The sequence below is a fragment of the Carcharodon carcharias genome, chromosome 8, assembly GCF_017639515.1.
Source record: "Carcharodon carcharias isolate sCarCar2 chromosome 8, sCarCar2.pri, whole genome shotgun sequence".
Taxonomy (NCBI): domain Eukaryota; kingdom Metazoa; phylum Chordata; class Chondrichthyes; order Lamniformes; family Lamnidae; genus Carcharodon; species Carcharodon carcharias.
The window spans coordinates 16,974,426-16,995,278 of record NC_054474.1 but is presented as its reverse complement, the minus strand read 5'-3'; the positions used below and the strand labels follow the sequence as shown (position 1 = coordinate 16,995,278).

The 20,853-nt window shown below is 41.4% G+C and overlaps 1 protein-coding gene across 3 annotated transcripts in view; it reads right to left on the bottom strand.

Moving 5' to 3' along the window:
• The window catches only part of hmmr (hyaluronan-mediated motility receptor (RHAMM)), a 42,248-nt gene that overhangs the window by 5,084 nt on the left and 16,311 nt on the right, over positions 1-20,853 (bottom strand). For 2 of the 3 annotated variants that reach the window (XM_041194597.1, XM_041194599.1), the window contains 10 exons: positions 19,352-19,452; positions 18,324-18,410; positions 16,904-17,082; positions 15,725-15,861; positions 10,949-11,163; positions 9,499-9,615; positions 8,988-9,146; positions 8,064-8,204; positions 7,016-7,118; positions 6,150-6,326 (listed from right to left, as the gene is read on the bottom strand). In XM_041194597.1, the coding sequence (XP_041050531.1) occupies positions 6,150-6,326; positions 7,016-7,118; positions 8,064-8,204; positions 8,988-9,146; positions 9,499-9,615; positions 10,949-11,163; positions 15,725-15,861; positions 16,904-17,082; positions 18,324-18,410; positions 19,352-19,452 (1,416 nt within the window). The remainder of the gene's footprint in view (positions 1-6,149; positions 6,327-7,015; positions 7,119-8,063; positions 8,205-8,987; positions 9,147-9,498; positions 9,616-10,948; positions 11,164-15,724; positions 15,862-16,903; positions 17,083-18,323; positions 18,411-19,351; positions 19,453-20,853) is intronic. The other variant, XM_041194598.1, reaches the window with a different exon arrangement.

Genomic DNA, 20,853 nt, shown 5'->3' with positions numbered 1-20,853 from the left:
GGTGGACAGGCTTTGGGGAGTCAGAAGGCGAGTAACTCGCAGCAGGATTCCTAGCCTCTGACCTGCTCTTGTAGCCACAGTATTTATATGGACAATCCAGTTCCATTTCTTTCTGGTCAGTGGTAACCCCCATAATGTTAATAGTGAAGGATTCAGTGATGGTAATGCCATTCAATGTCAAGGCACAATGGTAGAATCTCTCTTCGTGGAGATGGTCATTGCCTGGCACTTGTGTGACACAAATCTGTTACTTGCCACTTGTCAGCCTAAGCCTGGATATTGTCCAGGTCTTGCTGCATTTGGACATGGGTTGCTTCAGTATCAGGGGAGTCACAAATGGAGCTGAATATTATGCAATCAGTGAACATCCCCACTTCTGACTTTATGATGGAAGAAAGGTAATTGATGAAGCACTGAAGATGGTTGGGTCTAGGACACTACCTTGAGGAACTCCTGCAGTGTTGTCCTGGAACTGAGATGACCGACCTCCAACCACCTTCCTTTGTGCTAAGTATGATTCCAACTAGCAGAGAGTTTTTCCCGGTTTCCAATTGACTCCAGTTTTGTTAGGGCTCCTTGATGCCACACTTGGTCAAATGCTGCCTTAATGTCAAGGGCAGTCACTCACCTCACCTTGGGAGATCTGCTCTTTTGTCCATGTTTGAACCAAGGCTATTATGAGCTCAGGAGCTGAGTGACCCTGGCGGAAGCCAAACTGGGCGTCAGTGAACAGGTCAATGCTAACCAAATGCCGCTTGATAGCTCTGTTGATGACCCCCTTCCGTCACTTTACTGATGATCAAGAATGGACTGATGGGGCAGTAATTGACCAGGTTGGATTTATCCGATTTTGTGTACAGGGCTTAACTGGGCAATTTTCCACATTGCCGGGTAGATGCCAATGCTGTGGCTGTACTGGAACAACTTGGCTAGGGGCTTGGCAAGTTCTGGAGCATAAGTCATCAGTACTATTGCCGGAATACTATCATGGCCCATAGCCTTTGCAGTATTCAGTGCTTTCAGCCATTTCTTGATAGTGCGTGGAACGAATCAAATTGACTGAAAACTGGCATCTGTGACACTGGGGACCTCTGGAGAAGGCCAAGATGGATCATCCACTTGGTACTTCTGGCTGAAGGTTGTTACAAATGCTTCAGTCTTTTGCACTAATGCATTGGGCTGCCTCAACATTGAGGATAGGAATATTTGTGGAGCCACCACTTCCTGCAGTGAGTGGAGTTGTTTAATTGTCCACTACCATTCATGATTGGATGTAGCAGGACTGTTGAGTTTGGATCTGATCTCTTGGTTGTGTAATCATTTAGCTCTGTCTATTGCATGTTGCTTACAATATTTGGCACACAAGTAGTTTCGCCAGGTTTACATCAGGTATGCTTGGTGCTGCACGTGGCATGCCCTCCTGTACTCTTCAATTAACCAGGGTTGATCCCCTGACTTGGTGATAATGCCAGAGTGGGGGATATGCTGGGCCATGAGGTTACAGATTGTGCTCGAGTTCAATTCTGCTGCTACTGATGGCCCACAGCTCCTCGTGGATGCCCAGTCTTGAGTTGCTAGATCTGTTCGAAATCTATCCCACTTAGCATGGTGACAGTACCACATAACACGATGGAGGATACCCACAATGTGAAGACAGGACTTCACCTTCACAAGGACTGTGCAGTGGTCACTCCTACTGATGCTGTCATGGATAGATACATCTGTGACAGGCAGGTTGGTGAGGATGAGGTCAAATATGTTTTTCCCTCTTGTTGGTTCCCTCATCACTGGCTGCAGACCTAGGACTCTGCCATCTGTCAGTAGTGGTACTACCGTGCCACTCTTGGTGATGGACATTGAAGTCCTCCACCAGAGTACATTCTGCACCTTTGCCACCTTCAGTGTTTCCTCCATTCAACATGGAGGAGTACTGATTCATCAGCTGAGGGGGAGGGTACGTAGTAATGAGTAGGAGATTTCCTTACCCATGTTTGACCTGATGCCACAAGACTTCATGGGATCCGGAATCAATGCTGAGGACTCCCAGGGCAACTCCCTCCTGGCTGCATACCACTGTGCCGCCATCTCTGCTGGGTCTGGACTGCCAGTGGGACAGGTCATACTCAGGGATGGTGATGTCTGGGACATCATCTGTAAGGTATGATTCCATGAGTGCGACTTTGTCAGGCTGCTGCTTGACTAGTCTGCGAGACAGCTCTCCCAATTTTGGCACAAGCCCCCAGATGTTACTGAGGAGGACTTTGCCGTTGTCGTTTCCAGTGCCTAAGTCAATGCTGAGTAGTTTGATACAACTGAGTGGCATGCTAGGCCATTTCAGAGGGTATTTACAAGTCAGCCACATTGCTGTGGGTCTGGGGTCACATGTAGGCAGAACCAGTCACCATTAGACTTAATTCCAGGTTTTTATCGAATTCAAAACCCACCATCTGCCATGGTGGGATTTGAACTACTAGTCTTGTAACAATACCATTATGCCAGCACCTCCCCTGGACTTGGGCATGTGCCTAACTGCATTTCAGTTTTACAAGTAGACACTGTTGTTAGACCTGTAATCTCAATACTCATTTGCACAGTGTATGCACATGAACTTTAACCTGGATGTGGATTGATGGTAAAATGGCAAGACTAAAAGCAGAGGGAGTATTCCTTCATCATTCAGCGTGGTTGTTGAATGGTGGTAGATGTTTAATATGAATTACATTTACTTGTACTGCCCAAGCATTTGCAAGGGGTTTTCTATTAAAATTAGTGTGTGTGGCTAGAATGGTGTCACTGTAGTGACATTTTTGTTTAATGAGCCATTTCTATCAGACAAATGTTCAGTATAGCAACTACCTTATTTTATGCAGAACATGGAGAGCAATAGTTTTAACCCAGAACACACATGCTGCTTCAGTGTATTAAAATGAATTTGATCCATTGATATTACACGTGTTCCATCAATGCTTGAAGAATACCCGTTTGTTCCTACTCTTTGTTTCCTGTCTGCCAACCAGTTTTCTACCCATCTCAATACACTACCCCCAATCCCATGTGCTTTTACATGCTAATCTCTTATGTGGGACTTTGCCAAAAGCCTTCTGAAAGTCCAAATAAACCACATACACTGGCTCCCCCTCATCAACTCTACTAGTTACATCCTCGAAAAATTCCAGTAGATTTATCAAGCATGATTTCCCTTTCATAATCCATGCTGACTCTGTCTGATTCTGCCACTGTTTTCCAAGTGCTCAGCTATTAAATCTTTTACAATGGGCTCTAGAATTTTACCCACTACCGACGTCAGGCTGACTGGTCTATAATTCCCTGTTTTCTCCATACCTTCGTTTTTAAATAGTGGGGTTACATTAGCTACTCTCCAATCTTTAGGAACTGTTCCAGAGTCTACAGAAACTTGAAAGATGATCGCCAATGCATCCACTATTTTTAGGGCCACTTCCTTTAGAACTCTGGGATGTAAATTATCAGGCCCTAGGGGTTTATCAGCCTTCAATCCCATCAATTTCCCCAACACCATTTCCCTACTAATACAGATTTCTTTCAGTTCCTCCCTCTCATTAAACCCTGTATTCCCCAACATTTCTGGTATGTCATTTGTGTCCTCCTTTGTGAAGACAGACCCAAAGTATGTATTTAATTGGTCAGCCATTTCTTTGTTCCCCATTATAAATTCCCATTTCTGACTGTAAGGGACCTACATTTGTCTTCACATACCTATAGAAACTTTTACAGTCAGTTACGTTCCCTGCAAGCTTACTCGCATACTCTGTTTTCCCCTTCTTAATGAATCCCTTGGTCCTCCTTTGCTGAATTCTAAACTGCTCCTAATCCTCAGGTCTGTTGTTTTTTCTGGCCAATTTGTATGCCTCTTCCTTGGATCTAATAGTATCTCTAATTTCCCTTGTAAGCCATGGCTTGGCCTATTTTACTTTTGCACCAGAAAGGAATAAAACAATTGTTGCAGTTCACCCACACGCTCTTTGAATGTTTGCCATTGCCTATCCACCGTCATCCCTTTAAGTAACATTCCCTAATCCATCATAGCCAACTCGCGCCTCATACCATCGCAGTTTCCTTTATTAAGATTCAGGGCCCTAGTCTCAGAATCTACTACGTCACTCTCCATCTTGATTAAGAATTCTATCATATTATGGTCACTCATCCCCAAGGGGCCTCGCACAACTAGATAGCCAATTATTCCTTTCTCATTACACAATACCGAGTCTAGGATGGCCTGTTCTCTAGTTGGTTCCTCAACATATTGGTCCAGAAAACCATCCCATATACACTCCAGGAATTCCTCCTCTACGGTATTGTTACTAATTTGATTTGCCCAATCTATATGCAGATTTAAGTCAACCTTGTTCCTTTGTTGCATGCGTCTCTAACTTCCTGCTGAATGCCATTCCCAACATCACCACTACAGTTTGGGGTCCATATACAACCACCACTAAAATCTTTTGCCCCTTAGTGTTTCTCAGCTCTACCCATACAGATTTCCCATCATCGGAGCTAATATCTTGCCTCACTATTGCGTTAATTTCCTCTTTAACCAGCAATGCAACTCCACCACCTTTTCTTTTTTGTCTGTCCTTCCTAAATACTGAATACCCCTGGATGTTCAGTTCCCATCCCTGGTGACCCTGCAGACATGTCTCCATAATCCTGACTATATCATAGCTATTTACATCTATTTGCGCAAATGCTCCTTGCATTAAGGCACAAAACCTTAAGGCTTGCCTTTTTAACATTACTTCCCACTATTTTTCACTGAGACTCTGATTGATTCTTGCCCTTGACTTCTCTGCCTATCACTTTTCTTATTCCCCTTTGTCTTTTGTTCTTGTCCTTGATTCCTCCTCCTCTGACTCCTTGCATAGGTTCCCATCCCCCTGCCATTTTAGTTTAAACCCTCCCCAACTACTCTAGCAAATATTCCCAAGGACATCAATCCCAGTCCTGCCCAGGTGTAACCCATCCAGTTTGTACTGGTCCCACCTCCCCCAGAACCGGTCCCAATGTCCCAGGAATCTGAAACCCTCCCCCTCACACCATCTCTTCAGCCATGTATTCTTCTGATATATCCTACAATTTCTACTCTGACCAGCACGTGGCACTGGTTGTAATCCTGAGATCACTATCTTTGAGGTCCTACTTTTCAACTTTCTTCCTAACTCTCTATATTCTGCTTTTAGGACCTCATCCCTTTTTTTTTAACCTATGCCATTTGTACCAATGTGTATCACGACCACTAGCTGTTCACCCTCCCCCTTCAGAATGTCCTGTAGCCGCTCTGAGGCATCCTTGACCCTAGCACCAGGGAGGCAACATACCACCCTGCAGTCTCATCTGCGGCCACAGAAACACCAATCTATCGAGTTTTGTAGTTCAGTAGTTCTTAAGTCACAAAATTAATTTTATTATTTAGGATAATGGAAACTGAAAGCTGAACCGCAGGAATACCAGTTGGAGGGGATGGGGGTGGGTGTTCAGGAATTTACTGACCAGGAAGATTTTATATTCAGGCACTCAACACAAGTTCCAAAGATTAACTGACAACTTGCAACAGGATAGTTGCTGTTTCTGATGTACAAATTCCCACACTGTGGAATACACAGGCTTTAAACTGGCCAATAGTTATTTTATCGGGAACAGGTTAATCTATTGCTGCTCAGATAGAGCTAGTGAGAATATTCAGGTCTGTGCCAAGTGAGTCTTCTGAACCTTAATCCTCACCCAGAATCAGATTTGGCTCAGACATCTTCATAGTCCAGCAGCCTCAGGGCAACAGTGACTTCTGTGGGAAACTGTCACAAAGCACAAGGAACACCCTGCCATCCCCTGGTCTGTGCCCAGCCAGGGGTCAACATAGTACACAAAAGAGGACATAATAGTGCCAGAGTCCCTAAATCAACAGATAGAATCCAGAGCAAAATTCCGTATATTCTGAAAGTTTAACAGCTTTCAAACCCAGCAAATTCACTCTACATTGCATGCGGAAGCCGAATGAATGATGAGATTGCCAATGAGAAATGCTGAGTCTATAAATTGATCAATATTTCAGGGCAGGTTACTTTGTCACTTTACACATAAACAGTTGCTGCTGCTGACCTCATAAAGCTGCTTACCTGCTTCAGATCCACATTTTCTTGCTTCAGCTTCATTACGTGTTTAATCTTCTGTTTCTGGTTTTGGTGGCCAAGCAATTTGACGTAAGCTTCACTCAGTTTATTCAGCTCTTCCTGGGTAGCTCCATGTTCATTGAGCAGGGAATTCTTTTCCCTTTCAAATGAGTCAAGTTGCGCCTATTCACACAAAATAATTTAACAAAAAACAGATCAAGTCCAACAGCAATTTCACATCAAGCAAATTGGCAATTTTAATCCAAGTAAAGGAACAGCATACTCACCAAAGACCAAGTCACAAACTTACAAAAAGAAAATCAATGATATATAGAGCACAGCTTGCTGGAGCCCCCAAAACAAGATGCTTAGAACAATAGGAGACAAATGAAGGCATGACTGCTTATTTAGATCTCTCTCAAATGGGCAGTAGCAGGGACCAGGAGTTTACCAACAGGGAAATAGCATGTTGCCAGTCACCCCTAGCAGAGTTCATCCTTTGTCCATTTCCTAATAAGCTCCGTGGTGGCAGTAGTGGGCACATTTACGCTTACCAGGCTGAAGCAGAAGAAAGTGCTGTTTCTGCAGGCCCTACGGTATTAGCGAACAGACACCAGAAGCCCACTGCCTGAAGCAGAGAAGCTGCTAAAGGACTCAGAATGGTTGAAAACTACTCCTGAATGCTTGTGCACCTGAGCCTTCAGGTGAACAACTGGACATGTCTACAACAGGAGCATGTATTTATGTACCATCATTAACATGATAAAACGTTCCAAAGTGCTTCCCAATAGCCTAATCTTTCCTTACTGTAATGAGAAAATATTAGCTCGAAATTGATAGCACAGAAGTTAATGTTGGAAGAGAGGACATACCTGGAAGGGTTTAACCTTGTTGTGTAATTCTTCATAAAGCACCTGCCATTTCTGTATTTCAGCTTTTAGCTCTGCAACCATATTCTCACCTACTGCAACACTACTGCAAGGGAAGCAAGAAATTCATTTGGTAAACAAGCTTGCATGCTTTGCCAACCTTCTCAATTGCATAAGTGGAGACCAATTGCTTAGAGGAAATACTACTTATAGACTTACACTGAATACACCTCAAAAGAAATACAACGCTGTCCATTTATACAGGATCTTAAAGTAGACAAATTTCTCAAGCCTTTCACAGAGGCTGAATCAAATATAAAATGGACACAGAGTTGAAAGTGAACAGGGAAGTCTAAAGTATCACTTTCAATTACTTGGTTTACAGCTAGAGCTGCATTCAGTACGTGTACATTAAATCATTGCAAGGTTTGTAAGCAACATATAGAACACAGCAGGCAAGGATCGAAGTTCAATTTTCTCAATTGTAACTCAAGAGTCTCAGTTGGGAAATCACACAAATATGGAAATTTTTGATGGTTACTGAGCCATTTTTCTTAACTGGTAAACGAGATATAGGCCAGAGCCCCAAGTTAGGTACTGTTCAATATTGGTTCCACAAGTTAGAGTGCCAAGTTAGTAACTATCCATCATTTGGGTGGGTTTTTTGTCCATAATGTTAGTTTCTGAACCTCTATTCTCGAATACTAATTAATAAGCAGTTATTACTGTCCACATTCCTGAGATGCTGGGCTATGTTCAGGCCCCATGTTAGTCTGATCAAGTTAGCATATAGGCTTGCAGCAAAGACGATACAACTTTCCTCTTCATTTAGGCTTCCCTAATTTAAAAAAGAAATCCAATAAAGAGCAAGCGCAATAACACACTGTACCCACCTCCAAATTACAATGGTCAAACTTGGACAATTTGATGAGACTGAACAAATCATTCATATTGGAATCTCAGAACTAACTGTAGATACAGCCCACTAGTTACTAGTTACCTCAGAGGCTCAACCATACACTGCAAAACTCACTGAACATTACGTTTGTACCTTTGTTTCTCCACCTCCTGACAGGTCTTGCTCTGTTCCAATAGCCCTTGAAGTTCGGTTACTTTCAGGTTACAAGCTTCATCCAACTTTCTAACTTCAGCTTCCTTCTGAGCTAGCTTTGTCTGTGCTTCTAGCAGCATTCTTTGGAAATAGGGAATAGAAAAAAGGAATTCCACTTTCATTAACACTATAAGTTAAGCCTGCACTGATTGAGGAGGATCTCTGCAAACTGGGTGCTGGACTTTTAGTTCTTTAAAACAGATAAAATGGAAACTCTTTGCTTTTGAATAGGGTACAGGCTTTATAAACTAATTTTTAAATTAATTCTTTAATGTTGTGCATGCACACCAGTAAAACAGTTCACAATCTGGAGTTCACTAAACAGCAAGCCGCATTCACCATAACTACCAATCGAAAACAGCTTTGTTGCAGTCAAGTCAGGGCTTAATTCCAGATTTACATGATAATTTACGTTAAATGGCGTAAATGAACAGTTAAAGTCAATGATGCATGATTGTTTTAAATACTTAAACAAGGAATTAAAACTCACTAATATGTCACATATATAGCGCAGCAACCTAAGGTATGCCTACTGAATGCAAGGTTTGATTTGTTGAGAAACTATTTTTTTTCTCTGAAGTATAGGTGCAGGAAAAGAGGAACAGGGTGGAAAGTACAGGTGACATTTATGGATCAAGAAGCCTCTCTTAACAACAAGCAGCATAATGCACGGCAATATTTCTTGGATAATATCCACTCAAATTGTGCAAAAGTTGCACTAGGATCTATTGGATTTGTAAAAACTGGTACGTATATATGGGCCCATTGCATAAGTACCGAGGTATGCACGACAAGTTAAAATCTTAGCATTTTCACCAATGGTAACTGAATAAACACTATTGTTGGCAATATTGAATTGTATACCTTGCATATTCTTCTTTTGCTTTCTCTTTAGAAAGCTGGATCTCTGCTAACTGCTGCTGCTTGTCCTTGGTTTGATATTGTAACAGTGCAACTTCCTTCGCCAGTGCCGTGTTGCTCTCCTGGAGGCACCCCACCTCCTCAGTTACAGACAGTTTGTAGCTAAACAAATATTACAAAAGTTATTATTACAAAGGGACAAACCGCAGCTTTAGAAGACTATACAAATTTGTCCACAATACACCGCATTATATTTCCCAATACACTACAAGATAAAACTCACAGGGATCTTCATGACATGGACAGAGGAAAGGGTTTTAAATGAACAAGATTGCCTTAAGTCCATTTTGAAAAACATTTTGTGCAAGGAATCAATGACACATTCAAGTACTGTACAACAACACAAAGTTGCAGGATAACCTTACCGTTACTTTGGATTCCTTCAAGCACCAATCAAGCATTTTTAGTTAATGATGCAACTGCTTTGTGTACAGCTGTGCATATACCCTCATACCTTTCAAACTCTGCTTCAGTATCTCCTAGCTTTCTCAGTGATTTACTCTGCTCCTCACGTAGCTGACTAACAATTTTGCTGTGATTTTCATTAATCTTCTCCAGTTCAGCATTTTTCCTAATTAGACAGAAAAAGAAAGTCAAACCAGATACTTAACTATGAATGCTACAATGGTGTTTATGCTGATGGAATTAACTTGGCATTGCAGCATACACGTCTTTACCATAATCAAACTCCAATCAGGGGAAACTAGAGTAGTTTGGATACTAATTTTTTTAAATGTTTTTATAAGATGGCTGGAAACTCGTGTTCACTGCAGAGATTTCAATTTTTAAAGCACAAAAGCTATTCTAGCATCATAATAACCATGCCAATATAAAATCAGTGGAAATATTTGATCTGCATCATTTTAGATAGAAGGAAAGAAACTGAAACCTCAAGCCGTTTATTCCATAACTGGCAGCTCTAAAAAGGATCCACCAAATGACATTTACTAAAAAGGCCCAAACAACTTGCATTATAATAGATAGAAACTGTACTTTGAACCACAGACATTGACAAATTACTGACAGCTTTCAATACATCACCGGTTTACAGCTTAAAACACTGGGCATGCAGTGGGTCAAAAAAAGCTTGTGTTACTGATATCACTTTTTGAACATACATATTGTCAAAAATCTCCTTTACCTTTTGCACTGAATGTTTGCACTGCTCTATCAGGATTTTCTCCACTAAAATAAAGAGCGCGCAAGACAGGGCAATAGATGGGGGTGGAGTAATGAAGATAAATATGGAGGAGATGATGTAGGATATGAATAGATGGAGTGAATAGCTTCCCTTTTATCTCACACATAGGTGACCACTGGCTCTTAGAACTTCTGAACAGCTGCTGCTGGAAAACTATGAATTGATTCTTAACTACAGGGAGCCTAACTTTTATAAAAATAAATCAAATAACATTTGTAGAAGTCACATGATAGGGTGTCACATGATTAGAAATCATGTGGCCAGAACATCTCATCAGGAATGCCTCCATCCAGTGTTGGCAACTCAATTCCACCAGTATGTCAGGTATTTATGCACTACTAACTTTCCATCACTTAAAACATTAGCAGCTGCAGCATTACACTAAACACCCCAATGTCCCAGGCACTCCTATCCTACGATAGTAACCTCACCTTGCGCAGGCTGTCAAAGTAGCAGATCCTATGATCACGACAATCACCTCTGGATAGAAAAGAACCCCGAGCAGAAAATGAACTAAAATCACATTCAGTTGGCAAACTCAAGAATTAGACAAATCCCAGATGAAGACAAAGAAGGAGATACAGACAATCCCAGAATATCTGGTTCATCAGCTTTCTGACTATGAAACGACTAAGAGATGCAATCTCTGGACCTAATATTGCCCTTTAATCAGTGGAGAATGAGATAACAGAAGTATACTGACTCAGCCAGTTCTCCCCGCAGCACAGCAAGATCTCGCGCTCTTAGTTCGTTCTCCTTCTCCAGCTGTTTGGCCAACTCCTCAGCCTCCAACTCTTTCAGCTGCAACTGTTCCAGTTCATCTAGTGCGCCCTCCAGCTCCTCCTCCAACAGAAGTTTCTCCTTGGTCATTTCTTCTTGGAAGGCATCAAGCTTCTGGCTTAAAGAGTCAGACAGTTCCTGCAGAACAAAGGACAAGGGTCAGATCAGTTTTCAAACACAAAGCAAATCAGATAGTCATAATTAACAACTTTAATTGAAGCAGCTAAAGAAAGTTCACCTGCTCTTCTGAGCGGTTGTTTAATGCTGGACATACTATCCAAATCTAGAAGCTTTAAGCTAGGAACGTGCAGCCACAGCCTGTCAGGTATAAATTTCATACTCTGAAGCACTGTGTAACTGGAACTACTTTTCTATCAGGCAACTATCCAAAATTTTAAGTTAGCTGCCACCCAGTCACAGTAATCGCCCAAAGCTTCTAACCTTTGAGAGATCAGTATCATTAAACACTCTGCCATACAAAGCCAGCATCCTGGCAGAGGCTCGTGTGGAGGATAAACAGAGATGGGCCTTGTGATCTACTTCTATGCTAGAAAAACTTTGTAATCCTACCTCATCTTAAATGGTGACACATCTCCCTATTCTGCCGAAAAGAGTTGGTGGTTCTGGGCCAAAGCTAATTATTGTTTACGATTCACATCTGGTAGCATCTAGGTTAGGAGCATCCAAACTGCCAAACAGGTGCCATAGGTTACTGCTAGCACATGGAAACACAAATTAGAGTCTGGGATGGAGATGAATCTGGTCAATCGGTAGACCACTGCAGCAGCCACCTTCCAAAACTTATGCCTCTTTTTCCTTTGCAGGCCTTGTTCACGATAAATTATGAAACAAGTAATCCAATAGAGAAAAAATAATTCAAGTTCAGCATTTGGACATAATTAAAAGTACAGAACCTGCATTTCTATTGCATTTTTCATGACCTTATGTGACCTAAAGCACTTGACAGCTAATTTTTTTATTCTTTCGCAGGATGTGGATGTCACTGGCTAGGCTAGCATTTATCATCCATCTCTAATTACCCTTTGAGAAGGTGATGGCGAGCTGCCTTCTTGAACTGCTGCAGTCCATCTGGTTTAGGTACACCCACACTGCTGTTAGGAGCGGAGTTCCAGGATTTTGAACCAGTGAAAGAACAGCAATATAGTTCCAAGTCAGAATGGTATGTGGCTAGGAAGGGTACTTGCAGGCAGTATTCCCATGTATCTACTGCCCTCTTCCTTCTAGGTGGTAGAGGTCACAGGGTTGGAAGATGCTGTCAAAGGAGCCTGGGTGAGTTGTTACACTACATCCTGTAGATGGAACACATTGCTGCAACTGTAGGTTGGTGGTGCAGGGAATGAATATTGAAGTGGGTGGATAGGTGCCAATCAAGCTGACTGATTTGCCCAGGATAGTGTTAAGCTTCTCGAATCCAGGCAAATGGAGAGTATTCCATCATGCTCCTGACTTGTGCCTTGTAGATGGTGGACAGGTATTGGGGTATCAGAGGGCAAGTTAGTCTGCACAGAATTCCCAACCTCTGACCTGCTCTTGCACCACAATATTTATATGGCTGGTTTAGTTCAGTTTCTGGTCAATATTAACCCTTAGGATGTTGATAGTGGGGCATTCAACAATGGTAATGCCATTGAATGTCAAGGGGAGATGGTTAGATTCTTTCCTCTTGGAGATGGTCATTGCCTGGCACTTATGCGGTATTACGACAGGTCCCCAGGTGATGCTCCCCCAAATTGTTATGCTCCAGGGCGAGGAGGAATGAGCTTGCTCCCCTTCTTTATTCAACCCCCTCGGTTGGTCACAACAAGGTTAATTTAAAAAGGATCCCTTCCCTTGTGAATCCTTTTCCAAGTCCAAATGCATTCATGTTTTAAATGGAGCCAATTCAACCAGGCTTTCTTGGGTCAGAGAAAGAGAGAGTTTATTAGCTACTAAAACACGAGAAAAAAAATAATAAAAATGTAACACACATACTTGAAATGAGAAATGGGTCCAGAAACAAAGTTAATAAAGATACACAAATCAGTCTTTGGCTCGTCCATGAGGATTAGATAGGGAAACGTTGAGGCCATTAAGTTGGATGATTCCAGTACAGCTGACTTTGACAGTTGAGCTGTTGGTTTGGAGACTCTTGGTTCTGCAGGTTAGCTGAAAGGAGCTGTCCTGTTTCTTTTTGGCTGTGGCTTTGCTGACTTGTGACTTGCGTCCAGCAATATGAGTGAGAGACTTTGTTTTTACCTGCAAGCACAGGCATGCCTAGTTGATGTTCTTTAGCTGTGACCTCCACAGCACAGACTTGCACAGCACACACTAGAACAACAAATGAGCAGAGACCAGGGTTGCAGTTGGCTTTTTCACCCCTTTTCTTGTTTGTATTTTCCTCTCCAATAATACGTGTCTTTCACCCAGGAACTGCTTTCTTTCAACTTAGATCATGTCCACAGTCTGGTATATAACTCAACAAGCGATGATTTCTGCTGAGATGATAAATCAGCCTCCATTATCTCCGCAACCACAAGAGATTACAGTTCAGTTTTTGCATTGCATCTCTTCCTTTGAAGTGTCTCTGTCTGAAGTAGGCCCTGACACCTTTTTAGGTGCAACATCCCGTTCCCTCTAAACTAGTTGGTCAAGTATAATCCACATCGAATTTTCCAGCAAGTGGTTACTTTACAGTCCCAGCCAAGTTTTGATTGTAGGTCCTTTTTAAAAAAAATACATGTCTTACTTAAAAGTTCAGTATGTCCGTAAGTAATTAGCGGCAGTGATCCGTGGTCATGACGGCGGTTCAAATATTACTTGCCACTTATCAGTCCAAGCCTGGGTATTGTCCAGGATTTTCTGTATATGGACATGGACTGCTTTAGCACCTGAGGAGTCATGAATAGTGCTGAATATTGTGCAATCATCAGCAAACATCCCCACTTCTGATCTTATGATGGAAGGAAGGTCACTGATGAAACAACTGAAGATGGTTGGGCCTAGAACACTACCCTGAGGAACACCTACAGCGACGTCCCGGGACTGAGATGATTGACCTCCAAAAACCACAATCATCTTCCTTTGTGCTAGCCATAACTCCAACCAGTGGAGAGTTTTCCCCTCGATTCCGATTAACTCGTTTTGCTAGGGCTCCTTGATGCCACACTCTGTCAAATACTCCCTTGATGTCAAAGACAGTCACTCTCACCTCACCTCTGGAGTTCAGCTCTTTTGTCCATGTTAGGACCAAGGCTGTAATGAGGTCAGGAGCTAAGTGGCCCTGGCAGAACCCAAACTTTTTCAGTGTTACTGTTGCAATGTAGAAAATGAGGCTACGAGTCATTTTGCACACAAGATCTCAAAACAGCAATGATATAATGATCACAAACAGCTTTAGTGAATATTGGGCAGGACAATGGGGAGAAATCCCCCACTCTGAGCATCACAAATCTGTTATGTCACCTAAAAGAGCAGATGGAGTCTCAATTTAACATATGTGAAAGAAGATATCTCATGAAAGGAGGCAGTACAGCGCTCCCTCAGTATTAGACTGGATTGTGTCTAGATTACGAGCTCAATTCACTAGACTGGGGCTTTAACTCAACCTTCTGACTCACTGGTAAAAGTGTTACCAACTGAGTCATGTATGACAACTCAAAGTCAACAATATGCCACATTCACTCCTGTCTAGGATGTTACGACTACACAGTGGAAATGTTACAGACCATGCATTTTTCACTGTGCACACTACTTAAATAATGATAGATCATATGAGTGCCCAGATTAAAAATAAAAATCAGCAAAGATCCTGTGATTTAGCAACTGAAGGCAATGATAAAACTATCCAGGTTGAGAAAAAAATCAACTTGCAACCTTCAAAGTTGAAAAATCTATAGCAAGACCCAATAGATGATATAAGGTGTTATATCCTGAAACATACAGTAAGACAGTCCTCAAGCTTCTCAACTGCTGGGAAGCAACTAGCTTTTATTCAGCTTCCCTTTTAAATCAATGTTCATTATACAGTCATATAAAAGCCCCAATGGTAATCATGTGAACAGCAACTTTTTTCTATCATGAAATGCGAGCATCACTGGCAAGACCAGCATTTGTTGCTCTTCCCCGATTGCCATTGAAAAAGGGGTGGTGAGCCAACGCAGTCCATGTGGTGCAGGTACATCCACAGTGCTGTTAGGAGGGTTGTTCCAGGATAATGATCCAGTGACAGTGAAAGAACAGTGATATAGTTCCAAGTCAGGATGATGTGTAGCTTGGCAGGGAACTTCCAGGTAGTGGCGCTCCCATGTCCCTGTTGCCCCTTGTTCTTCTATGTTCAGCTATGAGAAGTACTCACGCAGTCAAGGAATACCTCCAGGGGTACAGGATGTCCATTAAACTGTTTACACCCTACAAGAGGTACTCATCATCTTTCATCAGTTTGAGATCTGCCCCCGCCCCACCAGTAATGAAACAAGAGTCAACATCACACAACGACTAAAGTTCCTCCACTCATACCCAAGTGGCACCAGCCTTCTTTCACTCTGCACAAAGTAATAGTGGAACAAATATAAAACTAAAAGAACAACTTTAAGATGAAAGTAATTATGGGTGCAGGGTTTCAGTATGAAGCATTATGCAAGGTTATATTAGAAAGCGAGTGAAGGCTGTATAGTTCAGCCTCAGTTTCCATAACTTTTACCTTCTCCTGTTTGACAGAGGAAAGTTCATCTCCCTTCTGCTGCAGATCTTGTTCCATTTGATTCAGTTTTTCCTTCATTACAGCCAACTCTCTAGTTAAACTTTGCTCCATCCTGTTACATTCTGTCTCTACTCTTTCTATAGGGAAAAAAAAAAGTTAATTGCAGTAAAATTGCCATGTAGTTATGGTTATGCATTCACTGTCATGGGGAACAAGTTGAGCTTGTTGCAGTAAATTGCTCACATAAATCCACTATTAATACTGAACACTAATGGATGTTCCAGTTATTTAGACTGACATGCAATAAGTGCAACTTTTTTTTTAAACCTCTTTCCTCTTAAGGCACCAACTCCCAAAGGGGTCCAGTTTAAGACTTGTGGAAATTCAAGCCCATAAAATGTTTGTCAGATGAAATTATGAGTAAGCAGCTTTCAACCACTCTCAGCTTAGTGTGGACATATTGGGCAGTGCATAACACTAATAACAAATTTGGGTTTAACCCAATCAAACCTCCAAGTACTGGCAAAAAGCATTGTCCAGTCACCAAGACACCAATATAAACTTGTTCCGAAGCAGAACCACAACCCTATGCTTGTACAATATACCAACTCCTATCAGTTGTTTCACTTAAGGACAATGCAGCTTAATGTCCATTATGGTCTCAATAAACTGTTCCAAAGGCAGAAAAAATTCAATTTCAGTGAATGAGTTATAAATCACTAACCAGTCATTAGCTAAGGGCTCAATTCCCAGCAGTAGCTACTTAGTTGTCAAATTTTTACTTGCAATCGATTGGTCAGACTTTTCAAAAATGGAAAAGTTTCTACAGCAATATTAACTGGTAATACATGTGATGCAATGACAACGCAACTGGTTCAGAGTTTATGGCATTCCCAGAGAGAAAAATGTGTAAAAGGTGGCTATGGAGACCGATATTGCAGTAAATTGCTCACATAAATCCACTATTAATACTGAACAGTAATGGATGTTCCAGTTATGTAGACTGACCTGCAATAAGTGCAACTTTTTTTTTTTAAACCTCTTTCCCCTTAAGGCACCAACTCCCAAAGGGGTCCAGTTTAAGACTTGTGGAAATTCAAGCCCATAAAATGTTTGTCAGATGAAATTATGAGTAAGCAGCTTTCAACCATGAGTCATTCTTTAACAATTGTACAGTACCTTTCTCCTGTTCAAGCTGCTGACATTTTTCATTAACTTCTTTTATCTGTTCGCAATGAATCACCTCGTTCTGCTTCAGACAGTTGTTGAGATTTAGTATTTCCTTTTCCTTCTGAACAAGCTGCTCCTCTGACTGACTGATCTCCCCCTTAGATCTTTCAAGCTGCACCTTTATGTGACTGAATTAAATGACATTATAATACAACCATTTTTTAAAAACAAGCATTTGCACTCAAAACTCTAAATTACAAAACTCTATTCCATTCTATAACCAAATTGCTGAATGCACAAGTTTTATAAAAATACATTTTTGACATACTTTCAATTGAATCTCACTTGATGGAATTTAGTTAATTATGAATTAAGTTACCAAACTCTGCAGGCATATGGTATAGCTCCCTTGTATTAAAATACTTAGTTTTCACAATGATGGGATATTCTGTGGGTTAATGACTTTTGGCAAAAAACGATTTTTGAAGATGCAAGGACCAGAGATTCCCTGTTTGTGCGTCAGCATGAATAGACCCACAGACTGGTTGGTGTTCAGATTACCAATCCTAGGCATGGTGGTGGCATGATTTTTCCTTTCCACTTCATTTGAGCAAAGAGAAGCTATGAGAGGTGCAAAAATGAAAGAGAAAACAAGAATAAAAAAAACAGAATCCAGTTAGGGGTCCACCCAGATCACTATCCAATGATACCTTTGGAAGTACCTCAGGACACAATTGATTATGCTGATGCCCAGTGAAATTCACATCTGAAGAAAAGCCACTTGGGGAACATACAACATATCAGATGGTGACTGGCATCTATGGAACCAATCCCAGCACACAATCAAGGGAGGATGAGAAATAACATAGAAAGAACAAAAATAAACCTGCGAACATTGGAAAAATTAATTTATTTCACACTCCAATTAAACACACACAGGAATGTAGAAAAATTAGAATGATTGGAAATCTAGTCAAAGATCAAGTGTTCTTTTTACATCTTGGCAGAGGTAAATTTTCAACCAGTGTTGGTACAGTCTTTCTTATCCTATTAAAGGATAAAAGCATTAGTGTACTTGGGGTGGGGGGTGGCGCCATTCAACCCACTTTCCTGCCAATCCTTTTCCAAAGCAACACAATAATCCTTCTCCTTTCTGTCTACCTGATGATTACAAGTTTAAGACTAGAAGAAATGTGCAACATTCTGGCACTGTGTCAATGCGTAAAATCATGCAATGAAAGAAAATGTGCATAATCTTTTCACTTCTCTGCATGTATCAAAACAGCCATTCTCAAATGTGTGAATGAAATTATTTATGTCAGTAATTTCAATTCCCAGTTTTAAGTGATCTGAGATCCCACCACCCTGCCCCCCTACCTGCTGATTAGCTGTGAAAGAAATTGACTGCACTAGTTGTCTTAAAAAGTACCTGTGTTCCTCTAAGGAGAGGGAGAGTTGCATTTCAGTTTCAACTTTATCTTTCTCCAACTTAACTTTCTCCTGCTCCATTGTAGCCCTGAATAGAAAGTTAAAAAGATACAACACATTGAGTCAATGCAAGTGACGAAACATGTAACAATGCAGGTATGTCATCAGACTTCAACAATTATAGCTGCCATCCATACTTTCAAATAAACCACCACCACCACCACCACCACCGCCACCACCGCCACCACCGCCACCACCACCACCCCACCCCCCAAATCTTTCAGTAAGCTTCAGGTCACTCGTCCATTGACTATTAGGAGCTTACATTTAGAGTATGTCTTTCAGGTCCTGAGGTCGCAACAAAGTAATGAATTATTTTAAGGCATAATCACTGTTATATTTACATTATGCAAAAGTCAGTTATCAAGGTTGCCATGAATACCATCCGAAAATATATTGGGGCATCAATAAACATCGCTATTAAAATTATCATGTGTTGAGTGAAGGCCTACAGTTCAGCACCTCACTTTTCTTTAGTAGAAAATAGACCACTCCCCTTCCTAACACCCCTGCAGATTTCCCCTATCACTTTCCCAAAGGCACCTGTTCTTGTTGGGCTAATTCCATAGCCACCAACAATTCTTTGGTATCTCACCCATGACTCCATGTGTTAGCCAAGGCAGGGAATGTCAGGCTATTCTACCACCAAAGGCATCACAGGCCTGCCCAATCCTCTCTCTATCTTGTGTCCCACGTGCACATTGAACCACACCGATTGGAAATCTCGGCTGATTACTCACCCACTTTAAAGGTACTGAGGCAAACTGTACTACCAGAACCTGATTGAGCTAGTTTAGGTCAGACTGGTGACTGAACCTGGAACTTTCTGTACTGTTCAGTACTACACATCAAGCCATCAATAAGTCATACAGATTATACAAAACTATTAAAAAGAGAGTAGAACTGAATTACTGCTACATGAAACAGGCAGCTTCTTCAAAAACAAAATTTGGCCTGCTAAATACACACAGTTTTCCCTGAAGCTCAGCAACCTCTTCAGACAATTTCTTCAGAAGACTCTGCACCTCTAGCAGGTTCTTTTCAGCCTCTTGTTGCTTGACTTTTGAGACCTGAAATAGAAGGAAATTAACAAGCCCAGGTGTCAGACAATTTATGCCACACAAAAACAAGCAAGAGGTAAAAGGTCAGGATTGAGTTGTACCTCCAATAGAATGGGACTTCGGCCTTCCCCAGAAATGTTCCCCATTTAGTGATTAAAAAGCAGAGATCAAAAACTGTGCAGCTGCATTCACCTCCTGATTTTGAAAACTCAAAGCACCATGGAGACTACAGCTTCCAGTTACCTGAAATTGACCAAAGCTTGGCCAATGAACCCATGAGGTCAATAGTGAAGGGACAGAGACAGTCTGGTGGAATGGATGGACACATGGCTGATGAAATTTATTGCAGAGAAGTGTGAAGTGGTACACTTTTGGTAGCTAGAATGAGGAAGGACAACATAAATTAAAACAAGTAAAATTCTAGAAGGGGTGCAGGGAGAGAGAGACCTGGAGTAGATGAACATAAATCATTGAAGACAGCAAGGCAGACTGAGAAAGTGGTCAAAAAGGCATACAGGACAGAGGCAGAGAGTACAAAAGCAAGGTGATGTGCCTTTATGAAAAACTGATTCAGCCTCAACTGGAATAGTGTCCAATTCTGGGCATTACATTTTAGGAAGGATGAAGACTTTTAGAGAGGGTACAGAAAAGATTTGAGAATTGTTCCAAGAAGGAGGGACTTCAGTTACAAGGATAGATTGGCAAAGCTTGGTTGCTCAGCGTGTAGAAAAGAAGGGCAAGAGGAGATTTTATAGAGATGCTCAAAATCATGAGGGATTGGACAGAGTAGAGAGAAACTGTTCCCATTGGTGGAAAGTTCAAAAAGCAGAAGACACAGCATGTTGGGAAAAGAACCAAAAAGTAACAGGAGGAAAACCTAAAAAGCACCAAATGACAATGATCTGGAATGTACTGCCCGAAACTTTGGTGGAGATTCAACTGTGGGTTTCAAAAGGAAATTGGTTACCCACCCAAGGGCAAAACTATTTATGGGGCTATGGGAAAGAGAATGAAATTGCTTGTACAGAGAGCCGACATAGGCTTGACAGGTCAAATGACCACTTTCTGTGCTGTTACATTTTATGATTCTACATGCAAGGTTGAAACAAAGTCCAGCCAATAACTGAACCCTCTCAACTACAGGTAGGCAAATATTTTGCATGGAGAGCATCCTCATCCATGGAATTTTCAGAGTTATACCTCAAACTTTCCAGCATTCTGTTTGGTGAAAATGAACATGGTCCAATTATCCAACTACTCCAAGGAGTCACTTGGTTGTTGAAAGCTTCTCAAAATAAACAGTTAAGTCAATGGATAACAGAAATGTCTATATTTTGACAAGTAGTTTTCTAACCAAGGATCCTTCATTGCCTGGATCCTTCATTACCTTGAATCACAAGCCAGCAAGGG